Source organism: Pelophylax lessonae, assembly GCF_965119305.1.
Source record: "Pelophylax lessonae genome assembly, chromosome: 2".
Classification (NCBI taxonomy): domain Eukaryota; kingdom Metazoa; phylum Chordata; class Amphibia; order Anura; family Ranidae; genus Pelophylax; species Pelophylax lessonae.
The window spans coordinates 53,649,007-53,674,658 of record NC_138769.1 but is presented as its reverse complement, the minus strand read 5'-3'; the positions used below and the strand labels follow the sequence as shown (position 1 = coordinate 53,674,658).

Here is a 25,652-nt window from a genome sequence, read left to right as displayed (position 1 = left end):
GACATTTTTGTTTCTCCCCTCTTTCTTTCAGGTATCATTTGTGAATCCTGTTGTAACTCATGAGTTGATTTCTGTGAACATTTAATAAGATTCTTCTTCTTCTTCTTCCTTCTAGGAGTCTCTGTGAAGAAATCTAAAAAATCAACCTCTGACAAAAAGTAAGTCATTCTTCTTTAGCTGTCATAGATATCGTAGCTTAGCTGCAATTGGGACTTCCTTCCTAGCCTCTCTTGTGACAATACTGTATTTGGCAGTTGACTTTTCTTCGGGGGGGGGGGGGGATAGGGAGAGTCCTCAGCACTCTGTTGCCTCTAGGTTGCAAGTTGGAGCATACCTAGGCTGCCTCCTTCTTTATTCCCACAGGAGACAGCAGTGGCTGGAAGTGATAGGAAGTACAATATTTACAACAATGTTTGACAACTTTTTCATGTCCACGTGTTGTATCAGGCAGAGTATTAAACAGGCATCTGCTCCTCTATGGGATGACAAAGTGATCACATGATGGGAACCACTGTGATTGGGATCAAAGGAATGACAGTTGTTTATATATTCTCGGCATGGGGCATCATCATGCAAAGGAACATTTACATACAGATTTTGGGCAGGAAGGTTTTTGTGAACCAGTTGCTTTGCCTTGCATGGGCAAATCATAGGTTAAATTGGGCCTATGTTCAAGAAAAAAAAGTTTGGCTACATGAGTGGGCACTGGAGCCATTACCTTATTACATAGGTTATGACCACAAGAAATTGGATACCCTTGCCCTGGTTACAGCCACCCCACCCCCTTACACTCACTCCAGCAGCTGCATCTTCAGTCAAGTAAAGTAAATGAAAATGTGTTCTATTAGTTGGTACATTTAGGGGATTGGGACTTGGATGAAAAAGTACAGGCAGTTTCCGAGTTATATACATCCGACTCACAATGCTATTTCCAAACGGAGGGAGTAAACCGGAATTGAGAGAAAATCTACCCCAGGAAGGGAAATTTACTCCTGTAATAATTATGGGAAAAAAGATGTCTCCACTGAAGCTTTATCACCAATCCTCCTTTCCACAACAACCCAAAATGTTCTAAATCTAATTGTGACAGGGACAGAAAGTGAGGTTTGGACAGGGGCACAGACAGCAAAACGAACATTACAGGGGTGTTAACTCTTCCCTATTCTATTCTAAAAACAACAATTTGTTTGGCCGAAGTTGCACCTAAAAATGTACCTCTTCCAACTTGCATACAAAGTCAACTTAAAAGCAAACCTACAGACCCTATCTTGTTTTTGAACTGGGGACTGCCTGTATATATTTTTATTGCTGTTCTGTAAACTGAATTTTTACTGAAAAAGCTTAAAGTGATTGTAATGTCAGAAGGTTTTTTTTTTACTGACGCATTCTATGCATTAAGATAAAACGCCTTCTGTGTGCAACAGCCCTCCTAATACTTACCTAAACCCATCTCGATCCAGCGATGTTGCAGGATTGTCTCAGGTGCCCGGGACTCTCCCTCATTGGCTGAGACAGTAGCGTGGCGTTATTTGGCTCCCGCTGCTGTCAATCAAAGTCGGTGAGCCAATGAAGAGAGAGGGCGGGGCAGGGAAGCGCTTGAATTGACACGGGACGCTGCCGCTCAGGTGCCCCCATAGCAAGCTGCTGACTGTTGGGGCACTCAGCAGCAGGGAGGGTCCAGGAGAGCTGAAGAGGAACCCAAGAAGAGGAGGATCTGGGCTGCTCTGTGCATAACCACTGCACAGAGTAGGCAAGTATAACATGTTTGTAAATTTTAACAAAAAAAAAACTACTTTAGTATCATCACTTTAAGGCATTTCCCACAAAAATAAATTAAGGCCCCTTTCACATGGGCTGTCCGATTCGGTTTGCCTGTCAGTTTTTCAGGCAGACCCGATCGGACCCTCCAGCCTCTTCTATTGAACGGCGGATGTCAGCAGACACATGTCGCAGACACCTGCCGCTCTCCGATCCTGTCCATCAAAAACAGACAGATGATGGTCCTATTCCCCATCCGTTCGGCAGAGTGAAAGGCATCAGATGGATCAGACTGCGTGTCCGTTTCCATCCGATTGCTCCATGGAGAAGAGCAGGACTGTGTCCGTGTCCACTCTGCATAGTGGAGCAGACATGGACCCGTCATCTGCCTGCTGAGGGGGGGATCATTGGAGGAATCCCCCGCTGAGTAACTGGATTCCGCTTAGTGAAGGCACCCGTGAAAGGGGCCTAACTCAGCTCACCCCAACTGTTTAGTGTTAATAGGTCTCCATTAGTAGTTCATGCATGTAGCCAAACAGGTGAGCCAAACAAGCAAAAGCCCCAGTCAACTAAAAAAATGCTTATACCTATTCATAGCCCATGCATAATAGGGCAGGTTTTGCTACGCAGGCACACACTTGCAAAAGAACAGCAAGAACTATAAATGTTCTCTTTGAAACCTACTGATACCATAAAGCATGTGCTTAACAGAGATTTCATGCATGGTAGATATTTTTAAACCTGGATCAGACAAAATGCCTAAGTCAGTCAATGGCAGTCTGATTTGCAAACCTTCAGCAAAATGCTAGCTGATGCTGTACATATATCTGATGCTGTAGCATACAGTTGTGCTCATAAGTTTACATACCCTGGCAGAATTTATGATTTCCTTGCCATTTTTCTGAGAATATAAATGATAACACAAAAACTTTTCTTTCACTCATGGTTAGTTTTTGGCTAAAGCCATTTATTATCGATCAACTGTTTACTTTTTTTAAATCATAATGACAACAGAAACTACCCAAATGACCCTGATCAAAAGTTTACAAACCTTGGTGATTTTGGCCTGATAACATGCACACAAGTTGACACAAAGGGGTTTGAATGGCTAATAAAGGTAACCATCCTCACCTGTGATCTGTTTGCTTGTAATTAGTGCGTGTGTATAAAAGGTCAATGTGTTTCTGGACTCCTGACAGACCCTTGCATCTTTCATCCAGTGCTGCTCTGACGTTTCTGAATTCTGAGTCATGGGGAAAGCAAAAGAATTGTCAAAGGGTCTGCGGGAAAAGGTAGTTGAACTGTATAATACAGGAAAGGGATAAAAAAAGATATCCAAGGAATTGAGCATGCTAATCGGCAGTGTTCAAACTCTAATCAAGAAGTGGAAAATGAGGGGTTCTGTTGAAACCAAACCACGGTCAGGTAGACCAACTAAAATTTCCGCCACATCTGCCAGGAAAATTGGTCGGGATGCAAAGAAAAACCCACAAATAACTTCAGGTGAAATACACGACTCTGTGAAAACATAGTGTGGCTGTTTCAAGATGCACAATAAGGAGGCACTTGAAGAAAGATGGGCTGCATGGTCGAGTCGCCAGAAGAAAGCCATTACTATGCAAATGCCACAAAGTATCCCGGTTACAATACGCCAAACAGCAAAGAGATCAGCTTCAAACCTTTTGCCACAAAGTCAGTTGGAGTGATGAGACCAAAATTTAGATTTTTGGCCACAACCATAAACGCTATATTTGGAGAGGAGTCAACAAGGCCTATGATGAAAGGTACACCATTCCTATTGTGAAACATGGAAGTGGTGGATACACTGATTGTGTCAGAGTGTGAAATTTTAAACATGGCGGAGATGCTGCGTCGGAGGCTCCGGTCCCTTTTGGCACCACAGGTCCTCCACTGTGGCGGAGGTGTTCCCCTTTCCCACTTACTTTGACAACAGTCACAATGTAGTGGACATGCAGGTTTCCAGGTTAATTAAAGCTACCTTAATTCCGGTTGAGGAGTCCTTGGCCTTTAAATATCTGGTTGATAGGAGAGCAGAGACTCTGGCCCACCATATGTTTCACTATGGCTGATTTGGCTTAGGCCAGTATTTACTATTGCCCTGCTGTCGCAAACTCTGAGTGGGCTAAACTTTTACGCCGGGACCTGGAGGGGGGAACAGCTTCCCCCTGCCTTTGCAGAGCTGGCATATCAGTTGATCCAGAGGCTACAGTTTCTTTTGAGAAGGCCTTATCTGATCTCCCCTTTGTGGGGGATCGCTTGATTGGAGGCTACTGAGGGCAAGGAGCCCCTTCGTAGACGTGGGCCATTCTTCACGGCTCATAAGAGGCCTTTTTCATCCCTCAAGTGATATAAAGTCCTTCAGGGCCTCACTCGGAGGTTCCAAGAGGACCTGGTCTGGCAAGCCACGAGGGGGTCTTCCAGACCTGCGGACAAGGCTTCCACTGCATCAAGGGGCACCCTCAGCCGTATCTGGAGTAGGGGGACGTCTTCGCTGATTTCCGGATCCATAGACCTCTGGTACAGGTCAAGTGGCTCCACAAAGTAATTTGGTCCAGCTACAAGATCGAGTTTCAGTCTTGGCCTCCGGAAAGGTTCTTCCCTTCCAACCTGCACTTGTTTTCAGATCGCTTACTGGGTCACTTTGGGGCAGTGCAAGGCTTGTTACTTCATGGGGTAATTGTCATTTTCCTGGCTTCGGAACGTTTTCTGGGGTTTTAAACCTGTTTACAGTTCCCTGGAAGGAAGGCAAATCTCTGTTAAGCACATGCTTTGTGCGGGTGAATGAAGTCCATTCGCACGATTGTGGCGTCCCTACATATGGGGGATTTTATCGCTTCTATCAACTTCAAAGACACCTACCTTCACATTCCAATGTGTGCCGGTCACCAGCACTTCCTTGCTTTGCCGTGGGTTAGGAGCATTTATTGTTTGTGGCCCCATTGCTATTATTGTGTCAGTGGGGGGTCATGGTACTGGGGTACCTGGACGATCGTCTTCTGCGAACAGAGTCTCCGACTGCTCTGATGGACACCTTGGAGATTACTCTGCGATCTCTGAGGGAGTTTGGTTGGACTCTGAACCTTGAACCTTCATAAGTCTGCTCTGGTTCTGTCCACAAAACTGGACTATCTGGGTGGATTCGGCCTCAGGCGGAGTGTTGCTTCCTCTGGAAAAACTCGAGAAATTGCAGAAGGCAAATCGGCTTCTGTTATCCAGCAGATGGTCATCCCTCCTGGCTTGTATGCGGGTGCTGGGCCTGGTGGAGTCTAACTTCAAGGCGGTTCCGTTTGCACAGTTCCACACAATATCTCTGCAAAAAGAGATTCTGGTAAAATTGGACAAGAATTCAGTCTCTAGAGGTGGCTTCATTCTCTGGCACTTCGACAGGAAAAATACTTCTCTCACTGTACTGGGCGGTTGTCACCACGGATGCCAGCCTGTCCCGGTGGGGAGGCGTCCTCTGCACAGCTTGTGCTCAGGAAGTCCGGACTCAGGCAGAGTCCAGACTGCTGATCAGTATAATGGAACTCCGAGCGATCAGAATTTGTCTGGATCATTGGACAATTCGTCTTCAGGGGTATCCGGTACAGACAATGCCACGGCTTGGCCTATGTCCATTACCATGGGGGTACAAGAAGTGATCGGGTATTAGCCGGCTTTCTAAGGTGGGCAGAACCATTGTTCAAGCCCTCTCTGCTGTACACATTCAATGGAAGGTACAGAGGTTTGTGACATGGTCTCGGGATCCTCTGGCTGACACCGCAGATGCATTAGTGGCTCCTTGGCGTCAGTATCGTCTGATTTATGCCTTCCCCCCTCTCAAACTACTGCCAAGACTCCTATGTAAGATCGAGGCAGCAAGGGATTCCGGTCTTTCTGGTGGCTCCAGACTGGCCTCGTCAGTCTTGGCAAGCCGATCTGCTACGACTGGTCGCCGATGCTCCTTGGAGACTTCCTCTGAGGGAAGATCTGCTGTCTCAATGATCAATCTTCTATCCTGCTTTACAGTTACTGGTTTTAGCGGCTTGGCTGTTGAAAGCCAGGTGCTGAAGGATCGAGGTTTGTCTGAATCAGTGATTCCTACGCTGTTAGAATATCTTCCTCTAAGATCTAGCATTGTATTTGGAAGACGTACGTTGCATGGTGTGAGTCTTTAGGGGTTCTCCCTCACTCCTTTTCGGTGGCTCGGATCTTGGCTTTCCTCCAACAGGGGGTTTAGCAGCACCTGGCCTTGAGTACCATCTAGGGCCAGGTTTCGGCCTTGGCAGTTTTCTTTCAACGTCCATTGGCCACACTTTCCTTGGTGCGTACCTTTATCCAGGGAGCTCGACACTTGGTTCCCCCCGTGCTGTTCCCTGGTTGGCTATGGTTAGCCTTGGGATTTTTTTTTCTGCTGTTTTTTCCGCCCCTCCTGTTCAACATTGCTTTGGGATGTCCCAATGGTTAAGAAGTATCAGGAGCTGTGTCCCGTCAATGAACGAAAGAGAAAATGGGATTTTTGACTTACCGTAAAATCCATTTTTCTGATGTTCATTGACGCACCCACCCCTCTCAGGAGTTGGCTTTCTTCTGACACTGCTTGTAACAAAACTGAGTGCCTATAGCTTAGTGTGGGTGTATACCCCCTGGGACTGCCCAGAGGCATAGTCGAGCTTTTTCCTGCCTAGTGTCCTACTCCTGTAGGGGGCAGTATAACCCAATGGTTAAGAATATTCAGGAGCTATGTCTGTCGATGAACATCAAAGAAATGGATTTTACGGTAAATCCCATTTATGTACAACTTTTGGAAATCTGCAAAAAGGTAGGATTATGAGGATGACCCATAGTGGTTAATTTAACAAAGGCAAAGAGACTGTGCTCTTTGCAAAGTGCAGTCACCCTCTGCAAGTACAGTTGCTCCAGAGCTTAGTAAATTAGGTAAAGCTTCACTTTCCAAAGAATATCCAATCGCGTGCAAGGAAGATAAAACGGCATTTTTGCTTGCACTTGAATGGATGATGGAAGTCCGCAGAGTTTCTGCTCATTTACTAAGCAACTGCACTTTCAGAGTGCAAAGTCTTTTTTGCCTTAAGTTAACCAACCCTGCCTTAAGTTAACCAACCCCACAGTGTCTTGATTTCTAGTGAGATTCATAAAACAGGCTTTAAAATCCTTTCATGTTGAAATAAAGTCTCCAAAACTTTACTTATTCTTTTCACAGTGTTCCTCCCTTTGTTGGAGATGTTAAAAACTTGAGGCTCCTTTTTTCATATCTTCTGGTCCTTCCCGAATATACAAGATTTCTGTAACCAGATTAAAGCCATAATCTTTCAATTCAAGATGTCCAAATGAACAACAATCCAGCAGCATTCTTTCTCAACCTGTGACACCGCTGCTCATAACCTTACAAACCATGTTGATTTCTATATTTTCTGAATTTAGCCAAGATTTGTATTCCTCTTTATTGGAAACTACCCCCTACCCCCTCGATAGGCTTTTGTTTTTCTTATGTTAATTAAATTAGATCATGGAGGAACTCCTGGCTGCTGCAAACCATACAGAAGAACGGTCCTGCAAAACATGGATTTATTGGTTAGATTTTAGATGCTGAATACCGCTCGCTTTTGAATTGTTCCTAGGTTTCTGGAACGACAATCCCTCTTTATTTAAAGATCTATTATTATATTTTTAAATTAAGAATGCTTTCAGAAATGTAAGTGTTTAATATTTAATTTTTATCAATTAACAAAATGGAAAGTAAATGAACAGAAGAGAAATCTAAATCTCCTCAATATTTGGGGTGACCGCCCTTTCCCTTTAAACCAGCATCAGTTCTTCTCGGACACTTGCACACAGTTTTTGGAACGAACTCAGCAGGTAGGTTGTTCCAAACATCTTGGAGAGCTAACCACAGATCTTCTATGGATGTAGGCTGCTTTAAATCCTTCTGTCACTTCATGTAATCCCAGGCAGACTCTATGATAAGATCAGGGCTCTGTGGGGGCCAAACCATCACTTTCAGGACTCCTTGATCTTCTTTACGCTGAAAATAGTTTTTAGTGACATTGGCTGTATGTTTTTGGTTGTTGCCCTGCTGCATAATAAATTTGGGGCCAATCACACACCCTCCTGATGGTATGGCATATTGGAAAAGTCTCTGCCTGTATTTCTCAGCATTGAGGAGACCATTGATTGGTTGTAAACTAATCATAAAGAAAAAACATGGACTTTTGAGGCACAAAATAAGATAAAATGTATACATTTTTTTGTTGTAAATTTAAAAGCGAACACATCGCCTAAAAAGGCATCAATATACTAGACAATTATGTGATTAATAACAAGCAAGTAATAAACCATTGATTGGTTGTGTTTAGCAGCTGTTCCCTACCCACCCCACTTGCTATACACTGCTTTCTTTTCCACCCCCCTTATCTTTCTTCTGCTTCTACCAGTCTCCATTAATGGTTTTTAATGCCTCTTGGGTCATGAAAATGGGACTTTTTTTTTTTTTTTAACATTGAAGTGGAAGTAAAGTCGGCCCCCTGCAGATTTAAGTCATAATCTACTATTATGCAGTGCTTACTAGTACATTATGACAGACTTGCCTACAAACAGAGCCCTACAGCACAGCTCTGGCATGGCTCTCCCTGGTCCCTGGCGCTTCGATCTTCACCTGGTCTTTCTTCAGAGTTTTGTATCTTCGGCTGCTTGAATGGCTGGGCTGAGGTGACGTCACATCGCTGCAGCACAGAGAGTGGGCCCTAAATTTGGTCTGAGTGGTGCATGTGTGGCTTGGATCACATTACCTGCTGAAAGGCGGGGAAGACATTTACATGATAAAAACGCTGCCTCTCGGCAGTTTTTGTCAATCTTGACTTTACTACCACTTTTAAAGTCTTTACTTTGTGTCGGGTCTAAGAACCAGCAACTGTTTCATTTCTTTTTGATAATTGATTGTTCAGATGACGCTTTTCTCTTTTAAATCTTTCATTCATTTCTTCTTTGTTTTTTAATTTCCCAGAGTCTGAGAATCCTCTCAGATACCCTTGTCATACTTGATTGTGCCTAATGCATAATAATGGGTTACAGTGGTTGTAAGGACGAGGGAAAACTTCTCTAATAACTTTGATAAAACTCTACCCTGTGTAAAATTTGTTAAGCAGCTGATTTATGGTATCAGTATATTTGGAAGAGGACATTTATATTCCTTGCTTTGCTTATGCGACTTTGTGCTTTCTATGCATGTGCTATGAATTAGCGTGAATATTGACTATTGATCTATTGACTGGATTTATGATTTAAGACATCTGTGATGCCTTGGACTTGGCTTCATCTGTTTGTTCCATGACATGCATGAGCTACTAATTGAGACTTATGAACACTAAACGGGGGTGGTGAACTGAGGTAATAGGTGGGACCTAATCTGAGACATTGCTTAAATATTGTGGATTAATTCATCAGTTGCTATAAAAGTGTATGCTCTACATTCAAACTCTGGATGCAAAGTCTATAGGGACGTTGGTTCCTCTTAGGCTGCATTCACAGCTCGGTGTTTTGAGTTTCGGGCAGATTTGCCACGATTCTGCCTGCGATTTCAAATCACCAAAGGTGTGAATGACAAATCGCAAAACGCGCATTTGAGATGAATGGCAGCTAAGTTGCAGAAATCGCTGCGATCATGACGACCCGCATCACGTGAAGCATAACGCCCTAAGTAGCTCCTGAACTTTTTTTGGGCGACAAGCGTTACGCATTTTGACTTGCCGCGATTACAGCGCAATTTTTTGTAACAGAACTGCCCCGCGATTTTAGGTGCCATTCGAATGAATGGTATCTCAAATGTTCGTTCTGCGATTTGTCGTTCACACCTGAGCGCTTTGAAATTGCAGGCAGAATCACTGCAAATCTGCCTGCGATGCAAAACCCTGAGGTGTGAAGAGTTAGAGGGTCGAGGTTGTGATGTGGCCACAGGAATTTTCATTCAGGCATCATTCACACGTTGGTGATTTGAATCACAAGTGGAATCACCGCAATTCTGCCCGCGATTCCAGAATCACGGCAGTCTGCAGGACGTGTTTGCGATGCCTATATTTCTCAATGGAACCCCAAACGCGGTGCAATTTTGACACGCGACAAAATCATGGTATGCGTGTCAACCAAAAGAAGTTCCGGAATTTTTTTGGGGTGACACGCATCCTGTGATTTTGGTTTCATGATTTTGCCACAATGTTTTCTGCGACAATCGTGGCAAAATTGCACCGTGTTTGGGGTGCAATTTAGAAATAATGGCACCGCATGTGCATCCCGTGTTTTCCTGCGATTCTGAAACCGTGGTGATTCCACCCACGATTGAAATCGGCTAGGTGTGAATGGAGACTAACTATCTTTTTTTTTTTTTTAATTATCAGTGCAGCCCTGGGAATACGTTGATTGATTTGTATATACATATAAAATATTTTTTTAATTAACAAAATTTTGCACTAAGATTTTGAGGGAAATGCCCTAAGCTTTTTTAATAATTCCCTACACATTATATTAATTTTGAATTCCCATTTTGTTCTTGCGTTCTGTTTCAAATGGGTAATCCGTAGGTGCTTTGCCTCGCATTTACTGCTGGTGTTTATTGCCATCTCTGGGCCCCCATTAAGAAGACTCACGCTCGCTAATAGTCCCGGTCACTGTTTATCACCGAAAGTGAAAGAAAATCACATATTTTGAGAGGACGCTTGAACAGGAATAGAGTGCAAATCTTAAATAAATAAATAGTGCTGCGCAAATATACAAATACTCATGAACTGCACTACGTGCATCAAAGCATTGAAATCCAAAAAACAGTGAACAGTATGTACCATTAAAGTGCCAATAAATCAATCTTATTACATAAAAGAGAAAAAGATAAAAAAAGAGTCCAATGTGAAATAGTGAATAGCCGTGCTGAAGACTAATAAATAGATATAGTCCAAACAATCATAAAGTGATCTGTGCTCCCAAAGAAGAGGAAGACACGTGGTCCCTGTGTCATCACGCGTAGGGGAGGGCCAAGGACGGACGGAGCGCTGCACAGCTGCTTGGTGAGACTGTCAGCTACCAGCGCATGCTGTGATTACAAGGCGGCACTGAACGGTCTCTCCTGCTATACCACCACGATTTCTACCATCTTTTGATGCGATTGTGGGTGCATATCATGCACATAAACAAATGTGAGTGAGACCATTTACCTTTTACTTAATAAAGACTGTTTTTGAAGGATTTCATGCACTATTGCAAGTTTTTCTATTTCCATATTATGCTGCATTGAGTGATACTGCAAACCAGGTTTCAATACTGTGGATGAGAGGAGCCCTAAGGACACGGATGGATGATCTATAGGATCTTTTTACCCATGCGTTCCTTATAAAGATCTGAGGTGAGCACCCATTCACAAGGTGCACGGCTGGCTGTCCACTGTGACACTCTGGTCACTCCTCTTTGGGAGCACAGATCACTTTATGATTGTTTGGACTATATCTATTTATTAGTCTTCAGCACGGCTATTCACTATTTCACATTGGACTCTTTTTTTTATCTTTTTCTCTTTTATGTAAAAAGATTGATTTATTCACACTTTAATGTTACATACTGTTCACTGTTTTTTGGATTTTAATGCTTTGGTGCACGTAGTGCAGTTCATGAGTATTTGTATATTTGTGCAGCACTATTTATTTATTTACGTTATTTACACTGTTATGCGAAGTGGAGTGTCTGCAGCAGATAGCCCATTAATCTAGAACCTCTAGGTTGCTCGCAGGACCTATTTCTTTTTACCAGAGTGCAAATCTTCCTTTGGGGATGCTACTATCAGGGTTTTCCCTTGCCTTGCCCCTCCCTTTTGGAGGGTTTTCTTCTCATTTCCTGTTTTGGCTGTGGGTTATCAAGTGAAGGTAAATCTCCTCAGCAGGTGGCAACAAAAACCTAACCGGGATCATAACACTGCAGTACTTTATCCAAAATGAAAAAAATTCCCTTTAGTTCTACTTTATTTAATCAGTGGAATCTGTTGAATAATTTAATTTTCCAGCATTCACAAAAAACTGGACTGTTCCTTTTTAAGAGAACCTGTAAGAATATAAATATGGGAGCATGCAGGGAGGAGTTCGGAATTGCTGACTTCACTGGCTGCATGCTTGGTTTAGGTCAGTGAATCATTGGGTAGAAAAACTAGGATGTGGATGGCAAAACTGCCACATACATCTTTAACTCATCAGTCCCCTCAACCCCCTCCCTCTGCCTGTCTTGACATGTTCACTTTAATTGTGGGTCATGTGCTAACAATGCTTCCACCTTTTAGAGTAATGTTTTTACTTTTGGTCTAATTAAGCTGTTTTTTTTTTAGAATTGCCACACAGTCGGCTACTGATAAAGAAAGTAAAGTTATTCAAACCACTGCACTAGAAGAAACTCCACCAAAGGTACAGCAATGTCTTATTTGACATCCTTCTATAAAGGATAAAGCAAAAAAAATCTGTTTGTAATGATAGTGTTCACTGTGTGAATTCTTTTTTTATTTAACACCCCTTTATTTATTTTCTCTCTGCATTGTTCTCTGCATTTCCAGGGTAGGTGGGAGCGTAAACTTTGTTTTAAAGTGCAGAATGAACCGCATTATCACCCTGTTGGAAGGAAGAGGACCACTTTTTTTTTAATTATATTTTGCCCATAGTTCTATTATTATACACAATTTATATTGTGGCAACAAATTGTGCTGCGCTTTACAATGTGAGGGCAGACAGTACAGTTACAATGCAATTCAATACAGGAGTTATCGGCCCTGCACTTACATCTAAAGGCCCGTACACACTTGAATAAAATCAGAAGTAAAATATTGTACGGCGAGCGATCTGTCGATTTGTGGATTATTAGTATAGTGCTTTCGACAGCCGATTCAGACTTTTCGGACGACAAAAACTGAAGGGGCAGGCTATAAAACTTTTATTGTACATGAACAGAAAGATGTTCTCCTAATACAGTTTCTGTTTAAAAAAAAAATCGTAAGAGCAAGACTACGCATGCTCGGAAACCAAGGAATACATATAAAACAAGTCAACACATTACATTACATTATTTCTGAAGTTGTATTCTGTCGTACGAAAATTTTCGTATGGTGTGTGTAACCTCTTCACTTTTGATATGAGACTAGCATGCAAGAGAAAATGGACGAATATTCACCCGATAATCTGACCGTGTGTACAAGGCTTAAGAAATTCTACTTTAATTTGGTTGTCCCTGTGCAAGGGATGTAACTAGAGGAAATTTGTCATGTTTGTTTTGGCACCCTTTATGGTCAGGTATTGCTACACCTGAATTGCTAGGTAAATTTAAGGATCTTTAGTGATTATTTATAGCTTAGATTGTTTCTCTTGTAGGGGGCTACCACAGTTGGCTTCCTGTCTTCCAATCCAGTGGGAGGAACTAATGGCGCTTTTCACCTGCATGGTACCGCATGGTACAGTGTTGGAACGGTTCGGTACGGTACGGCGGCGCTTTTCCACTACAGTGAACCGAACGGTACGGCTCGCTTAAACAGTACCATCTCGGTTGTGGTTCCAAGAGGGCCGTACCGATACCATATCCCACAATCCTTTGCATGCAGCCTTGACTGTTTGTCACTACTAGCCACTGATTGGTCAGAGAATTCGTTATCCCACCCACTTACTATTAGTGGATAAGCAAACCGTACCGAACCGTTCCAACCCCGTACCATGCAGTGGAAAACCAAACCGAGCCAAGCAGGGCCGAGTGGAGCCGAGCCGGTATTTGCAGTGGAAAAGTGCTATAATATGGCTGATGGGAGTAATAAAAAAAACTGCTTAAAGCGGAGTTCCACCCAAAAGTGGAACTTCCGCTTTAGGTATTCTAACCCCCTGACATGCCACATTTGGCATGTCATTTTTTTGGGGGAGGAGCGGGTACCTAGTTTTGACAGGTACCCGCTCCCACTTCCGCTCGGAGCGCCGCGGCGCCCTGAACGGAAGTTCTCCTCTCCCCCTCCCTCCCTGCAATCTTCTGGGACATGTCAGAGGTCCCAGAAGATTGCCGGCCAATCAAGACGCGCTGCGTGACTCGCGCATGCGCAGTGGGTACCCGGCTGTGAAGCCGCAAACTGTCACAGCCGGGTGCCCACAGCAGTGATGCCGAGGGAGAGGATGGAGGCTTCGGGCGGCCGCATCGCTGGACCGTTGGACAGGTGAGTGAAATGGCTGGAACTCCGCTTTAATGGCAATTGTTAATCATAAAACCTTAGTTTTCCTTGTTCATACAGTTGAAGGATTCACTGGGAGGAGGATCAATCAAAGGTGATTTTACCTTTTACCAGCTCTTATTTTGTCTGTGTGCTGAACACATCTGGTCTAATGTGTTTCTTCACTTCAAGGTCATCAAGCCCACACTAAATATCAAAAATATCAAGAAGGAATGCTGGCTCTTATCAGGGCAAAGCAAGTTAAACTGAGGCAAAAAGTTAATAAAAGCATTTTTGTATATCTCTGGAATATATTTGCTCTCCTCATTTATCCCTTTAAAGCGGAAGTAAATCGCCACAACAAAATAAACAAATTGGGCCCCCAGGAGCAATTTGCCATAATGTTCTATTATGCACAGCATATTAGCAAACGAAGGCTGACTTGCCTCACAAGTAATCCCCTCCAGTGCTGCCGTGTCATTGTTCCCCTAAATCATGGGTGTTTCATCTTTTGCCAGTATTCCCTATGTAGCAGGTTTTGCAGGCATTGAGCCTGATGTGGGTCTGCCATTGTTACCGGTTACCTCTCCAGCCCATGTGAGCTGCGACCCTGGGTGTGAGAACTGAGACCTCAACAACTCCGGCATCTTTGTTTGGTTATTTTATTGTATTTTAGGAGATGGGAGAATGGAATGAGTGGGATACTCCTTAGGCTCAACAAGGTACAACTTTGGGACTTTTTCTAGAAAATTGCCTGTTAGCGCTGTCTTGACGCCAGCGGACGCTAGCCAGCGCTCACTGACGCTTTAAAACAAACTGAAGCTCTGAAACTGGTGGTGGAACCTCGACTTTAAGTCCAGAAAATCCAGGACTGTGGAACATTGAACATATGACACTGCTTGCACTGCAAAGTCACTGACTACTCGCTCCAGCCTTGCACTGGCTTGAGGTAGCTTGCTGTGGATTCCTGTATGGCTGCAACTCTCAACTGATGCTCTTACACTGTGCACTAACTCTTCAGGGCCCAAACTGCAGGCGCCTCCTTTCACACTTCAGGGTCCTCAACCTAGGTACCCCCTCTGTCACTTCAGGATCCTCTGACCAGGTACCCCCTTTACAGCTAGCTGATACTTGGATCCTAGAACCTTCTCCGGAGTGGTCCCCACTGACGCTAGGCAGACCCCCAGGGGCAATCCTCAGTATTTACGACCTGTGTAGGCTTTCCTGGGACTGGACCCCTCTCGCTCTCCGCTGGTTCTGGGCACACCTGATCCCCCTCAGCTCAACTCAGCACTCTGGATTCTCAGGCAGCACCCGAGACATCCGCTTCCTCTGACAGGAGGAGATATAGCCGTCATCTACCTCCTGGGACACTGCTTCCTTCCAAAGACGCCGAGTCACGCACCTGCCTCCAACTTATACCCATTCCCAGAATCCTTTGCGGCAGAATCTGCCTTCTGGGGTAGTTACAAGCCTGAATGTGTCCCTGATTGGGTTTCCTCCACTGCCCTATGAGAAGCCTCTCACAGAGCCAGGGGGAGACTCCCCCCCCCCCCTCAGCAGACACACCTGGAAGCCATGACACCCTACCAAAAATAAATCGTAGCCCTGCTGTTAGGCAGACAAGTCCCACTATGCATTTACCTAGCACCTACCTGTAGGGTGCTATACCTACTGATCATTCAGCCTCTTGATTGGCTGGACCGAGATAATGCAACTCTTACCTACCTTTTTGACATAAAACCGCTCTGAATTCATAAGTGGTGTCAGCCCTGCCTACTTCATTTCTGATGGATTACAAAGAACAGGGACCTCTCTTCACCCAACTCTCACCCCCTCCCTTTCGTGCTCCTATCTATATCCCCCCACAGTGTGCACAAGCAGAGAACACAGGAAGTTATCAGCTTACAAGCAGTAGTATATAAGAAACAATGCGCTACCAATGTAAGCAGGTATAAAGGGAAAAATAGCACAAATCCCTAAATATATCAGGGTAAAAGAAGCAGACAATCTCTGTAGTGTCACCATATCCAAAAAAAAAACCAGTGATAAATCGTAAAATAATAGATCGGCGCTATATCATAAAATATATATATATTTATTGTGCATATCATGCATAATGAGCACAGTGATAAATTAATCCCACGTGTAATTCAGCAGAAGTGGAAAAACAAATCACAGATCTATAAATAATATATATTCAAAAAATCCATTAATGCTGTGAATCAAAAATTGTGCAAAAAGATATAAAAAAAACATAAAGAATGTGAGCAATGACGTCCAATGATAAGGTTGTCACCAGTGTAGAATCCCAGCCATCCACCATCAAGGGCAATGGCTGCTCATCTTAAATCAAAAAAATAATCAGTTTTCATATGAGGTAATCCTAATCATGGGGTCCTATTTGGGAAAACTACACCTGAAATTGTGCACTACTCTGTAAGTGATCTATGCTTAATAAATTATTATTCTATATACTACACTATAGAGATATTCATTTGTTTTTTCATGAGAGGATCACGGAGTTATACCTCCAATAGGATTGCCTTATTTGGAAACACAATATTACTAAACCGATTACCATTTGCCACGGAGTGAATCCCATGATTAGGATTACCTCATATGAAAACTGATTATTTTCTTGATTTAAGGTCATTGCAGTTGATGGTGGATAGTCTTTGCTGGGATTCTACACGGTTGACCCCTTATCATTGGAAATCATTGCTCACGTTTTTATGGATTTTTATTTATCTTTTTGCACAATTTTTGATTCACGAAATTAATTGATTTTTTTAATATATATTATGTATATACAGTTGGGCAAAAAAGTATTTAGTCAGCCACCAATTAAGAATGTGAAGATGCAAAGTTACTGATAGGTGACTCTAAAATAACCTACTTGCGGATCAGTGGGGAGACCTGCCAGGTAGCAGCTAAGGCTCAAGCTGACATACTTTTCAAATCCTTTATAAATGTGTTAAACCTCTAAAAATACAGGCAGTACTTAGATGTGAGGTGTATGTGTGTGTGTATATATACAGTATCTCACAAAAGTGAGTACACCCCTCAAATTTTTTGTAAATATTTTATTATATCTTTTTATGTGATAACACTGAAGAAATGACCCTTTGCTACAATGTAAAGTAGTAAGTGTACAGCTTGTAGAACAGTGTATATTTGCTGTCCCCTCAAAATAACTCAACACACAGCCATTAATCTCTAAACCGCTGGCAACAAAAGTGAGTACACCCCTAAGGGAAAATGTCCAAATTGGGCCCAATTAGCCATTTTTCCTCCTCGAGTGTCATGTGACTCATTAGTGTTACGAGGTCTCAGGTGTGAATGGGGAGCAGGTGTTAAGTTTGGTGTTATCGCTCTCACTCCCTCATACTGGTCACTGGAAGTTCAACATGGCACCTCATGGTATAGAATTCGCTGAGGATCTAAAAAAAAAAAAAAAGAATTGCTGCTCTACATAAAGATGGCTAGGCTATGAGAAGATTGCCAAGACCCTGAAACTGAGCTGCAGCATGGTGGTCAAGACCATACAGCGGTTTAACAGGACAGGTTCCACTCAGAACAGGCCTCGTCATGGTCGACCAAAGCAGTTAAATACACGTGCTCAGCATCATATCCACAGGTTTTCTTTGAGAAAAAGACGTAGGAGTGCTACCAGCATTGCTGCAGAGGTTGAAGGGGTGGGGGGTCAGCCTGTCAGTGCTCAGACCATACGCCGCACACTGCATCAAATTGATCTGCATGGCTGTCGTCCCAGGAGGAAGCCTCTTCTAAAGATGATGCACAAGAAAGCCTGCAACAGTTTGCTTTAGACAAGAAGACTGCTGCTGCTGCTGCTGATCATCGCTCCGACCCTGATCGACAACGGAAGGAAAGTAGTTTCCTTCTTGCATAAAAAGGCGGATGTGACGGCGCGCGACCATCTCCTATCTCTGTCGAAGTCCTATTGGAGGAAACACGTCAGTAAGGAGGCGTGCTGTCACTACGTCACTCGCGGTCCGTGCTGCAGCCGGACGCGAGCACAGCTACCTCTCCTCAGCTTTAAAGACCGAATATTAGCTTTGATATCGCCACATTGATGTAAGTGCAATTGTCTTTTATTAATAAATGTTAAAGGATAATGCACTATTAGCCTCATTTTATTTGCATGTTCCTGCGGAGAGTTAAGCCCCGTACACACGTACCAATCGTCGGCCAACCGATCGGCCGTCTTTTGTCCAGGGCTGTCGTGTCTGTTGAAAACTGCAAAAGACTGCACATGAATTTTGTCGGCCAACAGCAGCCGACTGCAGAAGTGATGTCATGTGATGGTTAACTTTCCATGTGTTTTTGTCTTTTCTGAGCATGCCCAGTCTTGCAAACCTGCTATCTGTCGGCCGAATTCTGTTCTGACTGGCGAACAATCGGCCGTTCTGGTGTTGGCCTACAAAAATTTTAAAGCATGCACATCAGATTCTTTTCGGCCGAAAGTGCGCTGTCGGCTGTTGGAAGCATCATACTAACAAGCCTACAATCGGCCGATCGGTCGTCGGCCGAATATTTACGGCCGGCAATCAGTACGTGTGTACGGGCCTTTACAAACATCTTTGTTGGAGTTAACTGTGAGAGCTGCATCTAGAGGAGAAGAGATCAGCGCCATCTCCACACCTTGATTCTATATATGCATATGGTTCCTTATTTTTGTTAAGAGGCCAATACCTTATACTCACGGGTGTTTTATCACCTGATTGGAGGTGGATATCGCATGCTAAGCATATTGAGATAATATTTGGAATCACATATTGCTCTTACCTTATTTCCGCCGGGTAAGGAGGAGATTCACCAGGTGGTGGGATTTCACAGTCACTATTGATTTGATTGGATTGATTTTGTTGGATTCCCTACACTTATTTTGGATCACTAATATCACCTTTGGAAGTATTTTCTTTCAATGGACTGATATATCACATATTGTTTGGAAGTTGTCCTTAATGATTATGAACTTTATTCCGATATTGTTATCGAACATATATACATAATTTTGTATATTTTATCACAAATTAGCGCACTTAAAATGTATTCATTAATGGCTGTATGTTGTTGTTTTGAGGGGATAGCAAATTTACACTGTTATGCAAGCTGTACACTCATTTACTTTACTTTGTAGCAAAGTGTCATATATATATATATAATAATCACTTTTATTTTTTCTTTTATTAGTGCTGTAAAGACATGACACTGAATGTAGCACTGAAAGTATGAAAGTTTCCATGACATTTGAATAAGCGCTTTGAATGCAATGCAAATAAATTGTTGGCTTTGCTTTCATGCTGTGTTGAAACACAACATTGGCATTGGTTCAAGGATTTTTACTGTACAATTGGGGGAGAGGCAGACTTGAGTTTAAAAAATGTTTTGCCAGGCGTGTTATGGCCGTGGTTGGATTTGTCAAGGCATTCCTGTAGGAAGGATTTTTGGAGGAGGAGAGGCTGGTCTGGAGGCAGCTGTGTTTCAGATACAAACAGCCATGGTGAAGAAGGCCTGCATGTGGGTGCTTGTTGTGTTTTTGGAACTTCTCTTAATGATTGGGTTGCTTTTGAGGCGGGAGCCGAATGACATTAGAATTGACAGCAGATTGGTATGTATATGCGATCTGTTCAGCCATGTAGATTGGTATGCTATCATTTCAGCCATGTTTAAATAGGATAGTTGTCAAGTCATCAATACAGGTATATGTAAACTCAACAATACACTCCTTGGTTTCTTTTAGTCTGTTTATATACCGTGAAATGAGTTTTGTTATATCTGTTCAATAAGTACATAAAAGACCTGTTGATCCTGCCAGACATCCAGTGAGATTGCAAACCGCTTGTGCTAAACTGAAATCTCAAACCCTGTTATCCCTGCCCAGTTCACCTCTGTAAACTACAGGATTGTTCTTTAACCCTAACACTTTTTCTTTCTTAGGGTGAGCACATTGCTGCTCCATAGATAATATTATGACGCCCATTTGTAAGGGGCCTAATGAAGGTGCTATTCTTTCAAAATATGACTCCCCAATGTATCTGTGTATTATTTCAAGAGAACATTAGTTGATGATACCAGTAGGTTTTGTAATGACCATGACAGTTGGCAACATCTAACATTCTTCTGAGGGAATACCCTGGCACTGCAGTACCTAAGAGATGTCAGCTTGTCCTTTTTTTTTTTTTTTTTTTTTTTTTTTTTGGAGTTTTTCTTTAAGAATAGGTTTGTCAAACTTATGAGGGCTGATCCTGTACATATGTAGAGTGTAGATATGTTTGCAAACCAAGAGGCAAATTATGGGGTTGATTTACGAAAACTGTAGAGTGCAAAATGTTTTGCAGCTGTGCATGGTAGCCAATTGGCTTCTAATTTCAGCATGTTCAGTTAAAGCGTGAAACCTAAAAATAAAAATATTGATCCTGTTCCCTTAAAGCATGCTATACAGCACAGTGCTTGTGCTGTATAATTTGGCCCCTTCTATCACCTAAAATAACCGGGCTGATCCTGCCTGGCTATACCCTCCCCTCTGTAAACTGTCCATGGTATATCATGGCTGCTGAGCTCTGACACCATGGTCAGTTTACGTGGCTCCGTCATCTGCAGCTCTCTTGTCCTCCTCTCCATCCTCCTTCACCTGCCTGTCTGCTCCTGTGTCAGTGCCCTTCCCATCCTCTCCTGCTGCTGTAGTTTCCTTTAATGTTTTATACCATCCTGTCTAATAACCCTGTGTGCCCCTGTGTCTGTGTCTGTGTTTTTTTTTTTTTTTTTTTAAAAATAAGCCATTCTTTACCAGTTTTAAGAGTGCAGATCACCGCTTACGTGACCACGAGCACGCAGGGTTATTAAACGGACAGTATGGGATAAAGTGGCTTAACAACCACTTTTAAGCTTTGACCAAAAAAAAAATCTGGAAGCTGGTTGGTTTCTATGCACAGCTGCACCAGATTTTGCACTCACCATCTTTAGTAAATCAACCCCAATGTGTGTTTGGTGGATGGGACCTCTTTATCAATAGAACTGGCATTCGTTGACTTTCATACTGTGAATTATTACTTAATGCCTTTATAGGAAACTATTTGGAACACTTGTGCATTATAGAACATGTTTCAAAAGGTTTTCACACTTTGTATGCGTCCAGCAGCGATCACTGCAGGTAATTGCTTGCTCTATGGATAGCAACAGATAGCTTCTGCTGCCTCTGACCTTTCTGAAATGTACAGGGCTCAGAAGATTTAAATAGCCACTCACAGGTGGAGAAAACAGCTGCAGGAATCGGCAGATTCCTGGCACTGTTATTTGTACAAGCGCTAGTTGTTTGTGTGAATGTAGTCCTAAAGACCATCAGTGTCTGAAGAAGCCCAAATTACAGTATTGTGACCTAGGGGGCAGCTGATTGAACCTCATCATACAACAGGGAAACGGGCATCCAACAAGTGTTAGAGGCTGAGGATTCTTTAGCAATTGTACAGTTGGGCAAAAAAGTATTTAGTCAGCCACCAATTGTGCAAGTTCTCCCACTTAAAAAGATGAGAGAGAGAGGCCTTTAATTTTCATCATAGGTACACTTCAACTATGAGAGAATGGGGGGAAAGAATCCAGGAAATCACATTGTAGGATTTCTAATGAATTAATTGGTAAATTCCTTGGTAAAAGAAGTATTTGGTCACCTACAATTTAACAAGCAAGATTTCGGGCTCTCACAGACCTATAACTTCTTCTTTAAGAGGCTCCTCTGTCCTCCACTTGTTACCTGTATTAATGGCACCTGTTTGAACGTGTTATCAGTATAAAAGACACCTGTCCACAAGCTCAAACAGTCACACTCCAAACTCCACTATGGCCAAGACCAAAGAGCTGTCGAAGGACACCAGAAACAAAATTGTAGATCTGCACCAGGCTGGGAAGACTGAATCTGCAATAAGCAAGCAGCTTGGTGTGAAGAAATCAACTGTGGGATAAATTATTAGAAAATGGAAGACATACAAGACCACTGATCATCTCCCTCGATCTGGGTCTCCACGAAAGATCTCACCCTGTGGGGTCAAAATGATCGCAAGAAGGGTGAGCAAAAATCCCAGAACCACATGGGGGGACCTAGTGAATGACCTGCAGAGAGCTGGGACCAAAGTAATAAAGGCTACCATCAGTAATACACTACGCCGCCAGGGACTCAAATCCTGCAGTGTCAGACGTGTCCCCCTGCTTAAGCCAGTACATGTCTGGGCCCATCTGAAGTTTGCTAGAGAGCATTTGGATGATCCAGACGAGGATTGGGAGAATGTCATTTGGTCAGATGAAATCAAAGTAGAACTTTTTAGTAAAAACTCAACTCAGATGAAACCAAAGTAGAACTTTTTGGTAAAAACTCAACTCGATGTGTTTGGAGGAGAAAGAATGCTGAGTTGAATCCAAAGAAGACCATACCTACTGTGAAGCATGGGGGTGGAAACATCATGTTTTGGGGCTATTTTTCTGCAAAGGGACCTTGGGCGACTGATCAGTGCAAAGGAAAGAATGAATGGTGCCATGTATCGTGAGATTTTGAGTGAAAACCTCCTTCCATCAGAAAGGGCATTGAAGATGAAACGTGGCTGGGTCTTTCAGCATGACAATGATCCCAACCACACCGCCTGGGCAACAAAAGAGTGGCTTTGTAAGAAGCATTTCAAGGTCCTGGAGTGGCCTAGCCAGTCTTCAGATCTCAACCACATAGAAAACCTTTGGAGGGAGTTGAAAGTCCGTGTTGCCCAGCGACAGCCCCAAAACATCACTGCTCTAGAGGAGATCTGCATGCAGGAATGGGCCAAAATACCAGCAAACAGTGCGTGAAAACCTTGTGAAGACTTGTAGAAAACGTTTGACCTCTGTCATTGCCAACAAAGGGTATATACCAAAGTATTGAGATGAACTTTTGTTATTGACCAAATACTTATTTTCCACCATAATTTGAAAATAAATTATTTAAAAATCAGACAATGTGATTTTCTGGATTTTTTCTCTTATTTTGTCTCTCATAGTTGAAGTATACCTATGATGAAAATTACAGGCCTCTCTCATCTTTTTTAGGGGGAGAACTTGCACAATTTGTGGCTGACTAAATAATTTTTGCCCAACTTTAGCTCTTCATGTAAATGAAGGTTAACACGACAGGTACATTTTATTTTCCTTACCGGCAGAGCTGATTTTCAACTTTTTAATCTAGCGACTAGTCACTTTAAAATAGGAGTTTGCGCCTATTTGTTTTAGTGGTTTCTAGGGCTTTCATACTGATGTTGGCCTCGCTGCCTGTAAGTCATGGTCCAGCAGCTCAGAAGTAGTCTAAACTCCCCAAGCTTCCTTCGGGTCAGTAACTCCCTAGTTATTGAAGTCAGAATTAGAATGACAGCCCTGGAACCTGTGCATCATAAAAGTCGGTAATTGCTGGTCCCCTTTTTCAGTTTTCTCTGAACTACTTGAAAATGAATATTGAATGCTCCATGTCTTCTTTAGAGTCATCCATGACTGGAAAATGTGGTGAGGGCAGGCTGCTTCTGGACCTGTAAAATAAGCATTTTAGACAATATTTAAATATATTCACTCGTGTTTTATTGCCCCGTTGTTCCATACGCCATGCATACAAAGCATGTCTGAATTTCAAATCTTTAGAAGGGCTCAAAAAAAAAAAAAAAACCCTGCTTTCACGTTATGCCTTAGCAGCACTGTGTTCCCAATGAAGGGAATGTATATTCGAAAAATATTTTATTTTCTCTCTTTTTTTTTTTTTTTCTAGGAGACAACGAATGCAGCTAGCGTGGAGACTGAAGATAGTTTGGAAAGTGCTTCTGGTTAGTAGAATGCAGATTTATTACAAGTTATCTATTTGATATTAGTCAGAATGCTCTGTTTTAGCTTGCTATGACTGACAACCAATAGTGTTTTGGTGCCAGTTTTGGTGCCAGAAGTGAATAAGGGAGTTCCAGTGCCCTGGAATTTATCTTTTTTTGTAGATTGTATATTCAGCATTGTTCTTGTCAAGACCTCTTAAATAAACAAACTGAAAGTAATCTGCCAATCCTTCTACTGCTTCCCAATAGAGTATTCCACTCTTTTACACAGTGAACTCTGTGATCCTAATTTCTGCATATAGTCTGCTGTATCTTAAGTTGACCATAAATGGATCGAATCTCCTCTGATTCAGCAGGGAAGGATGAATTTGGTCCATCTCTAGTCAGATTGTGCCTAAGTTGACTTGGGTACAACCTGGGTTTATGAATAATTGGTCTAGCGACCAAAATACAGCGCTTGCTTAATTTTAAATATAATCCAATACTCCAGTGATTAATAAAGTGCAATAGTGTTAAATAGGTTACCACAAGTGATAATGTATAATACTAATTAAATTTCAAATCAAAATCAATAGTTGTGAATAAAAACGTGCATATATCTTATAAATAACAATTAATGATATAAATAGTGATTAGTGATAAAAACAGTGGTAGTGTCCTTTCAAAAAATGTCCAAAGTTCATATAAAGTGCTTCTGTTCAAACTTGATAAATACAACTGGGATGTTCCTTGTCCCAAATAGATAATAAGGTTGGGTCACTTACCAAATGATGTGGGTACTGAATGCCTAATGGCACCAGAACCAATCAGGCTTAGTGAGCCCCCTGGGCTCAACGGATCTCCTCAAGGTATCCCCTGGGATGGCAACAATCCCTCAGGCTTCCATTTTACGCGATCCGGTTTAATATATGGGAAAGAGAAGAGTGCTCCAGATAGTGCAGTATGAAGATAAATTTATTTACCCAAATAGGGTTAGCAGCATTAAAAGTTTTCCAGCCGTTTAGATTGGTGGTCAGCGGTGCGGTGCGGGCTGCAAGTCCTCTCGGAGTAGCTTCCGGCTTCCAAGTTCCGAGAGGACTTGCAGCCCGCACCGCACCGCTGACCACCAATGGCTGCTGACCGTGTACACAGTATTGACTGTCTGGTATATATATCAGTCACATGAGGGGCATAAAAAGGAATTAAAGTTGGGGAAAATGAATCATAGCTAAAGCCCTTTGGTTTCAAACTATTTTTTCCACAAAAAACCTATCCCCTCTACGCAGGTTAACTATATCCTTCAGAGATCCCCTTAACAGGGGTAAGGACGAATGCTTTTTTCTCTTACGTCCTCCGACAGTCGCCGCCTCTCCATATTCGTCACAATGGGGTAATTGACCTTTGCTCCGTAGGAGTAGCTAGGCAACAGACTATGTCAATATTAAAGCTTTTAGCATATCCCACCCCCAGGGGGTGGTCCCCTCAGTCAATACCCTCCTGCTTCCTGTATCCATACCTCAGTTTCATTGTCTAGCTATCAGGAGTAGCAGGCTGTTTCTGTGCTGGGGCTTTTTGTCTCAGCCTCTATCTTCTTTTTGATTTTATTTGAGTGTTTTTTTCTCTATCTTTACTTAGCTGTTTATTTCTTCAGCTTAGTTAGTTCTTCTGATGAAGAGGATCGTGCGGGCTGGGTCTCGGGCTGGCCCCCCTGGTCGCAGGTTGTGGGTCAGTGGCTTCCCAGCCTGCAATGGAGCATTCAGTCAGGTTTTTTTCCTGGCATGTGTGAACGACCCATCCTTGTTCGCTGCAGGGATGCTGCGGTGAGGTGGCTACCTCACTGGACGCCATGC

At 42.8% G+C, this 25,652-nt stretch overlaps 1 protein-coding gene across 2 annotated transcripts in view; it reads left to right on the top strand.

The window, feature by feature from the left end:
* The window catches only part of TTC3 (tetratricopeptide repeat domain 3), a 456,491-nt gene that overhangs the window by 301,837 nt on the left and 129,002 nt on the right, over positions 1-25,652 (top strand). For both annotated transcript variants that reach the window (XM_082245196.1, XM_082245195.1), the window contains 3 exons: positions 116-158; positions 12,131-12,206; positions 23,769-23,823. In XM_082245196.1, the coding sequence (XP_082101322.1) occupies positions 116-158; positions 12,131-12,206; positions 23,769-23,823 (174 nt within the window). The remainder of the gene's footprint in view (positions 1-115; positions 159-12,130; positions 12,207-23,768; positions 23,824-25,652) is intronic.